This window comes from Schistocerca gregaria, chromosome 8, assembly GCF_023897955.1.
Source record: "Schistocerca gregaria isolate iqSchGreg1 chromosome 8, iqSchGreg1.2, whole genome shotgun sequence".
NCBI classification, from domain to species: domain Eukaryota; kingdom Metazoa; phylum Arthropoda; class Insecta; order Orthoptera; family Acrididae; genus Schistocerca; species Schistocerca gregaria.
The window spans coordinates 82,792,342-82,804,873 of NC_064927.1; the positions used below are offsets into that span (position 1 = coordinate 82,792,342).

The 12,532-nt window shown below is 41.0% G+C and overlaps 1 protein-coding gene across 2 annotated transcripts in view; it reads right to left on the reverse strand.

Annotated features, from left to right (window-relative positions):
- Positions 1-5,525: 5,525 nt before the first annotated feature.
- The window catches only part of LOC126285286 (fatty acyl-CoA reductase 1-like), a 159,327-nt gene continuing 152,320 nt past the window's right edge, over positions 5,526-12,532 (reverse strand). For both annotated transcript variants that reach the window (XM_049984574.1, XM_049984575.1), the window contains one exon: positions 5,526-6,252. In XM_049984574.1, coding sequence (XP_049840531.1) covers positions 6,033-6,252 — 220 coding nt within the window. In that variant the 3' untranslated portion in view covers positions 5,526-6,032. The remainder of the gene's footprint in view (positions 6,253-12,532) is intronic.

Sequence of the window (12,532 nt, forward strand, 5' to 3'; positions counted from 1 at the left end):
AGAGAGTTTTGTTTTGCATTATATCATATGTGAGTCCCTTCAGAAGACAAGAGGTCACCTCATTTTCTTTGCGACCTGAAATGCAAGCACCCCACAATCACAGGAAACTCTTGCAAGTAACTTCAGCATCAGTGCAAACGTTAAAGTTCGATAGCTGACGACTGTAAAACCTGTTGGAGTGAGTGAGCGTGGGCGTTCATAACACCAGCTGTGCTGATGGTTCATGTGTTACTTGAGGGCATCCATGTTGCAGCATCACCATCGTAGCTTTCTCCTCCTTCCTGAGACCTAACTCTCCTTTAGACATAAAACTCAGCTTTTCTTGTCTCACTTCACATTTTGTTTTATCTTTTGAGCCACATGCTGAACAAGTCTCAATTTGAGGGTGATGGCAGAAGGCTTAGGGAAACAATGTCTTAAAAATGATTCGATAAAATCACTGGTTGATGTCTGATTTGTGGTATACGATTATTTTCTTAAAGATGCAGTAGATACTCTAGATATTAAGATTAGGACTCAAATATTAGTTTGAAGATTTGTGCTGTTAATAGTGGCTTTCCTTCGTAGGAAATGACGAAATTTGAGTCTTATAAGATCACTGTCATGTTCAACGTATTTCACTGAATGGATGTGGGTTTGTGGATTGTTACCCCTCTGATGTGAGAAACAACGATCCCTTTTCTTTTGCTTTTTTTTTCAATCAAAGTATAAACACGCTTTTGTACTAATGCTAAGATATCATGGAATGAAACTTCCTGGCAGATTAAAACCTTGTGCCCGACCGAGACTCGAACTCGGGACCTTTGCCTTTCGCGGGCAAGTGCTCTACCATCTGAGCAACCGAAGCACGTTTCACGCCCGGTCCTCACAGCTTTACTTCTGCCAGTATCTCGTCTCCAACCTTCCAAACTATACAGAAGCTCTCCTGCGAACCTTGCAGAACTAGCACTCCTGAAAGAAAGGATATTGCGCAGACATGGCTTAGCCACAGCCTGGGGTATGTTTCCAGAATGAGATTTTCACTCTGCAAGGTTCGCAGCAGAGCTTCTGTAAAGTTTGGAAGGTTGGAGGCGAGATACTGGCAGAAGTAAAGCTATGAGGACCGGGCGTGAGTCGTGCTTCGGTAGCTCAGATGCTAGAGCACTTGCCCACGAAAGGCAAAGGTCCCAAGTTCGAGTCTCGGTCGGGCACACAGTTTGAATCTGCCAGGAAGTTTCATATCAGCGCATACTCCGCTGCAGAGTGAAAATCTCATTCTGGATATCGTGGAATATCTTCGCATATACTTGAATGTGCCCACCATTCCAAGGTAAAGAGTGTGTCACAGATATTTGTTCTTTGTTAAGGAAGAACAGTCGGTATTAGGTAGATTTATTTGTTTTATCTGCACAATGTTGATTAAACCAAAAAGGAAATGAAGTTTAATTATTCAATTTTGCTTGAAAAACGCTGACTGCAGCTTCTGTACGTGATTCTCTTCGAAACTATGTCAACTATATTTCCATTTAGAAATGGTCTACACAAAAGAAGAATACAAATCGTTTAGATCATAATATAACACAAAACCAGATGTTGCCACTGGATGTTATAGAGTAAACTTCATTACAAATGGCAGATAAGACTTACCAGTTTTTAAATAACAGACTTTGGAGGTATTTTGTCGTACTAACAACCCATAGTACGTCACTACCGAATCAGTAACACTGTAATGAACGATTGGCCATGTGGTAGGAGCTGTTAACTCAGTGGCTTGTTGACTTACTCCCATATCTGTACAAGCCTGAACAATGTTAGTACAAGCCCCATCTTGCGGATTTTGTAAGAATACAGTTGCTCACAACTTTGGTATTCTGCTACTTCTATGCTGCTGGTGATGTGTCTTACTACCATTTCGATAAAAAATCTCAAAAATTACTATTTTTTGACTCACTACATTTCCCATGTCAGTGCCTCAAATGTGCTAAATTTGGCAGAATACTGCCTCACGTGAACTACACTTGATGTGTGTTATGTCTTACCATTACAGGGAACAGCTGAGATATAGCTCCTAGTTTGATTTCATTGTTATTTTCGATGCATCATTATATGAATGTTTATAGCATTCATCCTATTTGTAGCATTCGATGAGTGATATGCAAACCATGCAGCAATGTAATGGATGCTAGAAACAGGGGTGGGCATGTTACTATTGAATGTACCATAGATGCTTTTGGACAGATTGTGTGTGAACCATAATGGGACATTAGGTGCCTACTATTGAGCCTTAGAACTGCGTTGTACCACCAGATGCGTACAGTGTGTACCAGATCATCATCTATCTAGGATACAATTTTTTTTACCTGAAATAACAATTTACAGGAGAAAATAACTAAAAGAATAGTTGTTTTATGAGGAAATTTTAGACTCGACACAAATCACATCATTACTCTTAAACCTAATATTGTCAAACATTGATCTTCAGGAGTACTGAACCATTACTACAGTTTTTCTGTGGTGGAAAATCATGAGCTCGCACGATAATTATTGTGAGGCGATCCACAACTAGAAAAGTTGGTAACTTTCTCGTCTCCCATTACCTTAATGTGAACTGCATATCTACACAAATACAACAGAGTGTTTCTTGCAATAAGTAGCTGCAATCCATCCATCCCCAACGTTGATGGTGGTGGTATTGTGACAACAAAGACTTTGTCTTCTGCGGTTCCTCCAACATGTTGTGGAGTGCTGCATCATGTCCTACTGCATGAGATACCTCTGTGATGACTTGTTGTCATCTACAAGAGCAGCAACTGCCTGTTTTAGCACAAAACTGTTTACATTGTCTTTAAATATTTGCAGGTGTACGAATAATATCCTTATTCTGAAAGGATGATAGTGATGGCATTTAATCTTTTACTGCCATTGGATATGTAATGAAGCATCAAATGAAATGTTTACTGTGTAACTTACTCCTACCTCCAAAGTGTTTTCAGACTACTTCTTCTTCCAAGTGCTTATGCATCAATTAACTTGTATTAACCTAATGCTAACAGCGAAATTAACTCTTTCATGCACTCAGAGGCAAGAATTGTGGTGGAAGAGTGGACATTCAGCATTCCCGCCACTGCCACATAGGTCCACAGATGGATAAAAAGGAAGGGTAATACCCAAGTTGCACTTCCGTACAGCTCAGTAGAGTGAGAATCTTACTATTGCTGGTGGATGTGGTCAAGGTGTGTTAATAACACATCATTACTGGAAATATTCCCGGTATTTAGAGAATCATGTAACATATATTTTTGTATTGCATGCATATCGTGATCTCTGACAGCTTCTCTGGCTGGTTGAAACCTGCAAGTGTTATGCTGGGTGCTTCCTGTTGGGCTGCTCTTGTGTCCTGCATGTGGGCATATTCAGAGCGCATGTATGTCGATTAGCAGGAAGTGACCTGGAGGGGCCATTGGCGAGGATGACACACCCCACCTCCTTTGCTCAGTGCTCCATCCATGGTTGTCAGCAGCTTGTATTCGCTCTCGGTTTACCGGGATATGGCGATCAAATGCTGAGGTTTTTCTTGATAAGGTGCAGTAGGTCCTACATACATGAGAGACTGCAGCAACCAATGTCTACCTCAGTCACGGCACGAAGATGCCTCTTGACAACAACTGACCTCGACTGTGTCTTCACAGATGGCTGCCAGGTAAGTCAAGTGTGGACGGCTACATGTAGGTCCTCCACCATCACCCTTTTTCCCTGTCCCATACCTCAGTCGGTAAAAACGAGATTCTTATAAGATCACTTTGTTGTCTGTCCATCTCTCAATCTGTCTGTCCAACTGTGAAGATCCCTTTGTGACATGAACTGGTAGACGTATCAAGTTGAAATTTATCTCACATGCGAAGGTCTATAGTATTCTGGCAGTGTAAAAAATGTAAGCTTCTACATCAAATTCGCCCAAAAGATATGGCCACTTACATCCCATTTTTTGGTATCTTGTCATGATCAGTATCGGTAACAGGAAAAATTCTCGAAATTCTGGATTGGGGGAATGGATGAACCGTCTGTATACATAATCAAGTTTGTTCAGATCCCTCAGTGCGCGAGTCCTACTCCCAAGTATTAGGAATTTTTAATTTGTAGTAAATAAAGTGCTTGTCTGGTCTTTTCAGCCTCTTTCGTAAAGTCCTCCTAAGTAGCAAAAACACCAGCCTTCAATAATCCCCTGCAGTATATTAGAGAAGTGAATAACATCTCCATCTTCAGGAGACAGTTAATATCATACCTCCTAAGAGAACAGTAATGTATACATTTGTTCCTGTATGTTCTAGCTACCCTTGTACATTTTTCTTTCCACCAGAACTTCCTCATTTCACAGTATTGTTAAACGGTGCAGTCTCCTTAAATTTCCTTTCCCCACAAATTGTTATATTAGACAACATTCATTTTGAACACCTTCAAATTATTTTTGTACCAGCCACTATCACTATTATTGTTATTATTGGCATTATTATTATTATTATTACTGTGATTATTATTGTTATTGTTATTAGTATTATCACTAGTAGTAGCAGCAGCAGTACTAGCACAAATACTGCTAGTATTTACTTTATAAGTTCATAAGTCAGTAGATACTTACCCACACTGTCACTATTGACATTCATTTAATACTATCTATCATATGAAAGTTGTTGTTGCCTAGGTATCTATGACGAAAAATTGTGGTGTATGTGTGAAACCCCCATCGGTTGTAAGAGAGGGCCTGATGGCACATTCAGATCAAGTTAAATAAGAAAATAAATTATCATACTATATATCGATACCACCCCATGGGCTACGTAAGGTGGCAACTGAATTGCTAATAACAGACTGCGACTGTGGTCGTACAGCATTCAGTGGATCCAATTTGAGCACACCTCCTGAGCCACAACTCCAGTGGCTCTGTATCATGAGCGCCCTCTGTCGCCACAATAAAGGATGAATGGCAAACAGCGAGATAATCCCACACACAGTTGGAGAACTCTTTGCAATATGATGCTACACAGACACTGCCTATTCGCGGCCGTGATACCATTGTCTGTGCTTAGTTTAAAGAGCCTCTTACTTTTCCACATTGAGTGCTGAACTCTATTACTTGCTGCATTAATTGTAATGAGTCTTTGTCGACTTGGATAAATGCAAGTTAAATGAATCTTCTGTTTACAGTGTTAATTTGTTGCCTGACCATTTCTGCTTCTATTTGGCTTTCCTATGAGGACAGTCGCCACATGACTCCGTATCCCACCTCCCCTTACCACTGTGCACAAAGTTATACACAGCATAAATAAAATAATTAAGTACTCCCATCCTAGGCTAGAAGTGGTAATGATTCTTGAAATATAGATTTAGTACTTTTAGCAACGTGTTGTGAGTTGATTTTTTTCTCTATCATTTATTTACTAGTGCAGTGGGGATGGTCTTCTAGTGATGCACCAAACACTGATAATGTAGTGTTAATGCATACTTGCTATGTACTTGATGCAAATTGTTATTTATTTAATGTGGTATAGACCTGTATTTGTTATCACTATTTTGCAGAATATGCCATGACATCATTAATTTATTGTATTTAATCACATAATGTGACTTACCTCATAAACCAGTGCAGATACAATTAAACTAACTAGACACTTAGAGTTTTCGAGTAATTTCAAATTTTTAAATGCGTATTTTGAACTTAAATATTCTATTGTTCCAGACCACATACGATTTTTATTAGCGCTGATACAGATGAATATGTACTCTTCTATTTTCCACAATAAAACAATGATACAGTAACAAGATGACAGACATGTAAGGAATTCTGCCAAAAATATTGTTGTTGCTTGTACTTGTTAGCAGTGATTATGCAATACATACGATGAACGACTGGATGTCTACAGTTTTCTTTTTAGAGACTTGCTTTTGTTAATAAAGTTTCTCCTTCATAAATGATTTGAGAATGAGGAAATCTTATTGGAACCAGTTACTAGTGTAAAATCTAAGCTGGTTATTTGAACAAAACTGACAACAGAGTGTCAGCTGTTTGTCACGTTAGCCTCATCACCTGGCAACACAGTAGAAGAGACAGGAACTTGGTCTGTGAGTGCTCTAATAACTGGAGCTCCATGTAACAGAGAAGACAAATATTCCATTGCTGTTTCAACCATCTCCAGTGCTGGTTCTGACCACGAGTAGAGTAACCAGAGTAGCAGGCCACAGAAAAGTATCCGCACTATAACGTGCAACAAGTACATCCTAGAAAGAGTGTTATTTTAATTAGAAACTGTAGTTCCTAGATACTAATTACACTGAAAATATAATTACAGGGGATAAAAAGAACACACTTGCCATATCTGTAAAACACAACAACAGCAATAAGATTAACACAGTACCAATATACCACCCTCTGGTCCAGTGTGATCTGAAATGTGGTGACCTATGGCGATTTGCTTTACAAATGTTGTATTCCTAATTCAATTGAATATATTAATTTAAGTTACGTAACTTGAACTATTTCTGTTGATATAAATTTATAATTAATCGTTAACTTTATGGGGAATGAAATGAAGATTAGGAAAACCAAAACAATGGTAGCAATGGGAGTCGAACCAGAGGCAATGTGCTTGACAACCAGTGTGCAACCAGTGTGCTTGACAGCTGGTGTTTGGTACTCCTTTCGTGAACTGCCACTCGAAAATTCCTCATACACCATTGCGAAAAACTTTAGAGAGATTAATCACTGTTGACATATATAAGTACCTTGTCCTGTCCACTGTATCACTGCCGTGGATGACTTACTTTCAATATCAGTCAATAAAAACGTTTTAAGTATTTATCATATGACATCTGTACCTCTTTGCGCTCTATCGTTTGCAGAAAACCTCGTTCCAATATACCGAGCCGTTTATGATATATGACGATTGTTATGACCACATGATTCCCAAAGTACAGGGACAGAAGTGATCGTGTAATACACGAGTGGATACCGAAGATAAAAATAAATAACTCGAGAACGAAGTGAGATATCGTTTTCCTCTCAATTATAAATAAAACTTTTAGATTTCATCTGTAAGCCCTTCTTAGCACGGAATGCTGAGATCACATCTGTGACAATTTAAGTTCAATATTGCGAGGAACATAATAAAATGAAAAAAAAGAAAGGAAATCGGAGCAGTGGGAATCGAATCCTACCAGAAAAACTACCAGTCACTGCACTTATCCACTGGGGTATGGCACCGATATGTTAGCCTTTTCTTCAAAACACCTAATAATCTAAGCTTGCACAATACTTTACATGCAGTCCGTAAAGAAACATATGGGCCTGGTTGTGTGACAAACGTAGCAGAAAATACGAGTATCAGAGTGTGCTCTACGATATTTACGTGGTCACCAGGTGCCAGTCCTCTGAACGAACAGAGCAAATGATTTTTCTTCTGAAAATTGGATGCATTGAAGTCAACAGCAACCATACTTTCCATCTGTTCGTTACTTCTAGATAATGAACACTCACCAGCGTTCTGGATCGTCAAAGACAACTGCGGCTAAGAAATTGGTAATTGCTGTATTATTAACTTGAATGAATAAGCAGGTTTTTGGTCTTGGATCAACAATTTCGGTCTACTCTTCAACGTAACGCATCTATTTTTACCTATCTAAATCTATTTTATGCAAAACTACAGAGAAAGTGCTTGGTAGAGGCTACTTTTCATTTTAACCCACCTCTAGGTTTATTCATGTTCCGCTGGCCGCGGCGGCTAAGCGTTTCTAGGCGCTGCAGACCGGGACCGTGCGACTGCAACGGTCGCAGGTTCGAATCCTGCCTCGGGCATGGATGTGTGTGATGTCCTTAGGTTAGTGAGGTTTAAGTAGTTCTAACTTGTAGGGGACTGATGACGTCAGATGTTAAGTCCCATAGTGCTCAGAGCCATTTGAATCCATTTTTTATTCATATTCCACTTAACATTGAAAATGAGAAGTATGATCCGTTATGCTGTAAATGCCTGTCAAAAAGCTACTTTCAGTATTGAATTATTTATTTAATTTATTTCACTTGTCAGTTATTGCTGATGTATGAAAAAGTTAGTATAGTGTACCAACAGTAAGCTTTGAACCTTATGGCCTGTCATGAGTTTGCCTTGTAATGCAGTGTTGGCTCGAATGGAGTTGATAGCTGTTTTTGCTGCTTGGCGACATAGCTCGCGTTACTGAGGTTTCTCGTAGGCATTTCATATCTGCAAAGTTATTTCGTTTAACAATCGTGTGGTAATTGCATTAGAAGGCTAAATTTTTACTCATTTGGATATTAATGTAGCTCTGCATGCCGAGAGTGGAATTACTTTCGCATGCAGTTTCAAATTCTTTGTCTTGTGCTGTGAACAGCTACGAAGCCTGGGATAGAAATCGACTTGTCATGTAATGTGAAGCGTAGTAGACTTAACTCTTGAAACTCTTTAGCACAGTCTAACTTATAAATGCTTCGTGTTGCATATGGAACTTTGTTCATACCATGATCACCTATCCAACTTCTTCAATGTGTCTGTGCATTGCTAAGAGATCATGTAGCTCTCTGTTCACTTGACTTTTGATTCACTTATATTACGTCGATTTAAAGTAATCCTTTTCATTTCTGATCCCCTGACAATTTATTTTATATTGAAAGGCATTAACATAATATCTGTTGTACATACCCTATGTGAACGTGAGTTGCGAAACACAAACTTTTCCTGATTTGTGTGGTAATATTCATAAAATATTTTATATCAAAGATAGTATTTCCTAAACGGAACATGAGATATTTTCCATTCTTTAAATGAATTTCACAACAAACGAGGTAGGACTAGACGCTGATGTAACCATGAGATTCTAAGCGTGATTCTACAAAACTTTATTTATTCAATGTTGTATATTTGACCGTTATGTGCGGTTTACATTCCCAACGCACAGCATTTGGCTTAGGTCGCATTGCTAAAACACATTCATTAGTGCTGGCATCTTAGCAAGTACTTTACTGTTGACCTGCGTTGGGTGTGGTATTGTTGTGCCTTGAATTTACTGTTTCGGTATTAATGGAAGTGTGTGCGGTTCAAAGAACTTTCATTTCTCACCTGTGCCGTTCAAAGAACTTTCTTTTCTCGACCTGAATTCTGATTATTTTTTTGATGTGTCACAAATTTGTCTATAAGACGACACAGTTCTATGAATTCAAGGCTGTATGGGCTTTACTTCTAGTTGTAACCTCAATTTATAATTGAACAGATGCCTTATACAGTCTCTGCGAAACCGACATGTAGAAACCTCAGAAACATTTGCAGTATAGTCACCGAAAATTCTCAATATTGCTACTTCACATTTTATAACAAGTTTTTTAAAGGCATTAGCTGTCAGTTTTGGCTTTGCAAAAATAAGGAAATACTGATGTTTAGTTTTTCATTGTCAGTATCGTAGTTCGAGAACAAGCCTGCACATTTTTCTCCATTTTGTGAACAAGGTGTAGTTCCCCAGAGAGATTTGCTTTAGCACTAACTGAGCATATCGATTTGTACCATTTGAAATTCTCATAGCTTTGATACCGTGAAGTGTTTGTATAACATAATTGGTACCAGATTTAATGTATTATAAACATGAATAAACATGTGCAGGTGTCGGTAAGTAATTTCTTCGAAAAATTGCCAATATAAACTAGCAAATAGCAGTACCAGTTCAACACCAGATACATATTAATTAGAAGATGGTATGCAACAGCTCTCTGGAGAGAGGAAGCTACGTCACTCAGTTTAACTTAGTTGCTGTGAGCATTGGTAGCACCATGCAGTATGCTGTTACATAATCCTGTGGGAAGCAGACATTATGAGAGTGGTGGCTGTTGTACAGTCTGCAGTTTTAAAATTCGAAATAGCAACCAGCCCAAAGGATGCTTTTAAAAACTAGTTAAATCAAACTATTAACCAATTTGGATGTATTATAAATTCCTCTCGGATCGATCCTACAATTAAAATAGTAGGTATAGGCCCATGTACAATATACATTTATCTACACTCCTGGAAATTGAAATAAGAACACCGTGAATTCATTGTCCCAGGAAAGGGAAACTTTATTGACACATTCCTGGGGTCAGATACATCACATGATCACACTGACAGAACCACAGGCACACAGACACAGGCAACAGAGTATGCAGAATGTCGGCACTAGTACAGTGTATATCCACATTTCGCAGCAATGCAGGCTGCTGTTCTCCCATGAAGACGATCGTAGAGATGCTGGATGTAGTCCTGTGGAACGGCTTGCCATGCCATTTCCACCTGGCGCCTCAGTTGGACCAGCGTTCGTGCTGGACGTGCAGACCGCGTGAGACGACGCTTCATCCAGTCCCAAACATGCTCAATGGGGGACAGATCCAGAGATCTTGCTGGCCAGGGTAGTTGACTTACACCTTCTAGAGCACGTTGGGTGGCACGTGATACATGCGGACGTGCATTGTCCTGTTGGAACAGCAAGTTCCCTTGCCGGTCTAGGAATGGTAGAACGATGGGTTCGATGACGGTTTGGATGTACCGTGCACTATTCAGTGTCCCCTCGACGATCACCAGAGGTGTACGGCCAGTGTAGGAGATCGCTCCACACACCACGATGCCGGGTGTTGGCCCTGTGTGCCTCGGTCGTATGCAGTCCTGATTGTGGCGCTCACCTGCACGGCGCCAAACACGCATACGACCATCATTGGCACCAAGGCAGAAGCGACTCTCATCGCTGAAGACGACACGTCTCCATTCGTCCCTCCATTCACGCCTGTCGCGACACCACTGGAGGCGGGCTGCACGATGTTGGGGCGTGAGCGGAAGACGGCCTAACGGTGTGCGGGACCGTAGCCCAGCTTCATGGAGATGGTTGCGAATGGTCGTCGCCGATACCCCAAGAGCAACAGTGTCCCTAATTTGCTGGGAAGTGGCGGTGCGGCCCCCTACGGCACTGCGTAGGATCCTACGGTCTTGGCGTGCATCCGTGCGTTGCTGCGGTCCGGTCCCAGGTCGACGGGCACGTGCACCTTCCGCCGACCACTGGCGACAACATCGATGTACTGTGGACACCTCTCGCCCCACGTGTTGAGCAATTCGGCGGTACGTCCACCCGGCCTCCCGCATGCCCACTATACGCCCTCGCTCAAAGTCCGTCAACTGCACATACGGTTCACGTCCACGCTGTCGCGGCATGCTACCAGTGTTAAAGACTGCGATGGAGGTCCGTATGCCACGGCAAACTGGCTGACACTGACGGCGGCGGTGCACAAATGCTGCGCAGCTAGCGCCATTCGACGGCCAACACCGCGGTTCCTGGTGTGTCCGCTGTGCCGTGCGTGTGATCATTGCTTGTACAGCCCTCTCGCAGCGTCCGGAGCAAGTATGGTGGGTCTGACACACCGGTGTCAATGTGTTCTTTTTTCAATTTCCAGGAGTGTATATACCATATATAGGCCCACTTTCCTGTATGATTTCCAACCTGTTCATAAAGATTTTCCATCGACAATGAATTTCAATAACCCTACATCAGTAGCAACTCCCATACACCTACGTTTTGAACTACATCATGTTGCTAATATCGGATTTGGCGAGCAAGAGAGTACTTTACTCTCTTCTTGTACCTGTCTTCTGTACGTAATGGAACAAAAGTGATGAACACACTCGAAATATATTGATTTGTCTTTCAATGAACTATGTCCTATGTTAACCAAATACTGTGTTTATCCGATACACCTTGTTGCAAGTAGGCAACAGTTTAATCAATCTCATAAACAACATGGACAGATTTATGTAGCGTGGGCTGCTGAGTTCAGGTTCTCGCACACCAATGCAACTTCACATTTGTTGAATCTGCAACGTTTTCTGCACAGAATCGATAATTCGTGATGTGGTTGTGCACCTAGCCCTCCACGAAAGTGAACTCAGAGTTAAAGCATGAGACCCATCCGATCCTACTCTTAATGAAGTTCTTAAGATTGATAAATGTTTTGACGTTGCTGCTGACACCCGTCACACTTTCACTAAAGAAATTTGCGTGAAATAGTTATTCGCAACGACGAGCAACAGCCAGGTGATGACTTTTATTAATGTAAGCAAAGTCGTACGGAAGGATTGGCTGCTGGACCTCATAGGGCAGGTTCAGCCACCTGCATTGGAAACGTGTTTACTATCCTTCGAACACGTACGCACCTCTACTTCATGAAATACTTCCGTTATGTGTATACCTGTTTAATTTAGTTGTCTGTAAGCACCAAGGGGCAGCCAACATTAACGTCCACAGTCAATGGGGGGATCGCAGTCAACAGCGCTGCATGTCCTCACTCCATGAGACACGGTCAAGAGGTTCGGATTTTAACCCAGGACATTGGACAAAGACTGGTAATTGGGAACAATGCGCCATCATCTCTTTTGTTTTCCTGCTGGAAAGCCAAAGGAAAAATTTCCAACAGCACACAGCATATGTGGTCAGTCACCCATCCTAGGACCAGCCATGCGCAACTCCGCTTAACTTCATTGAA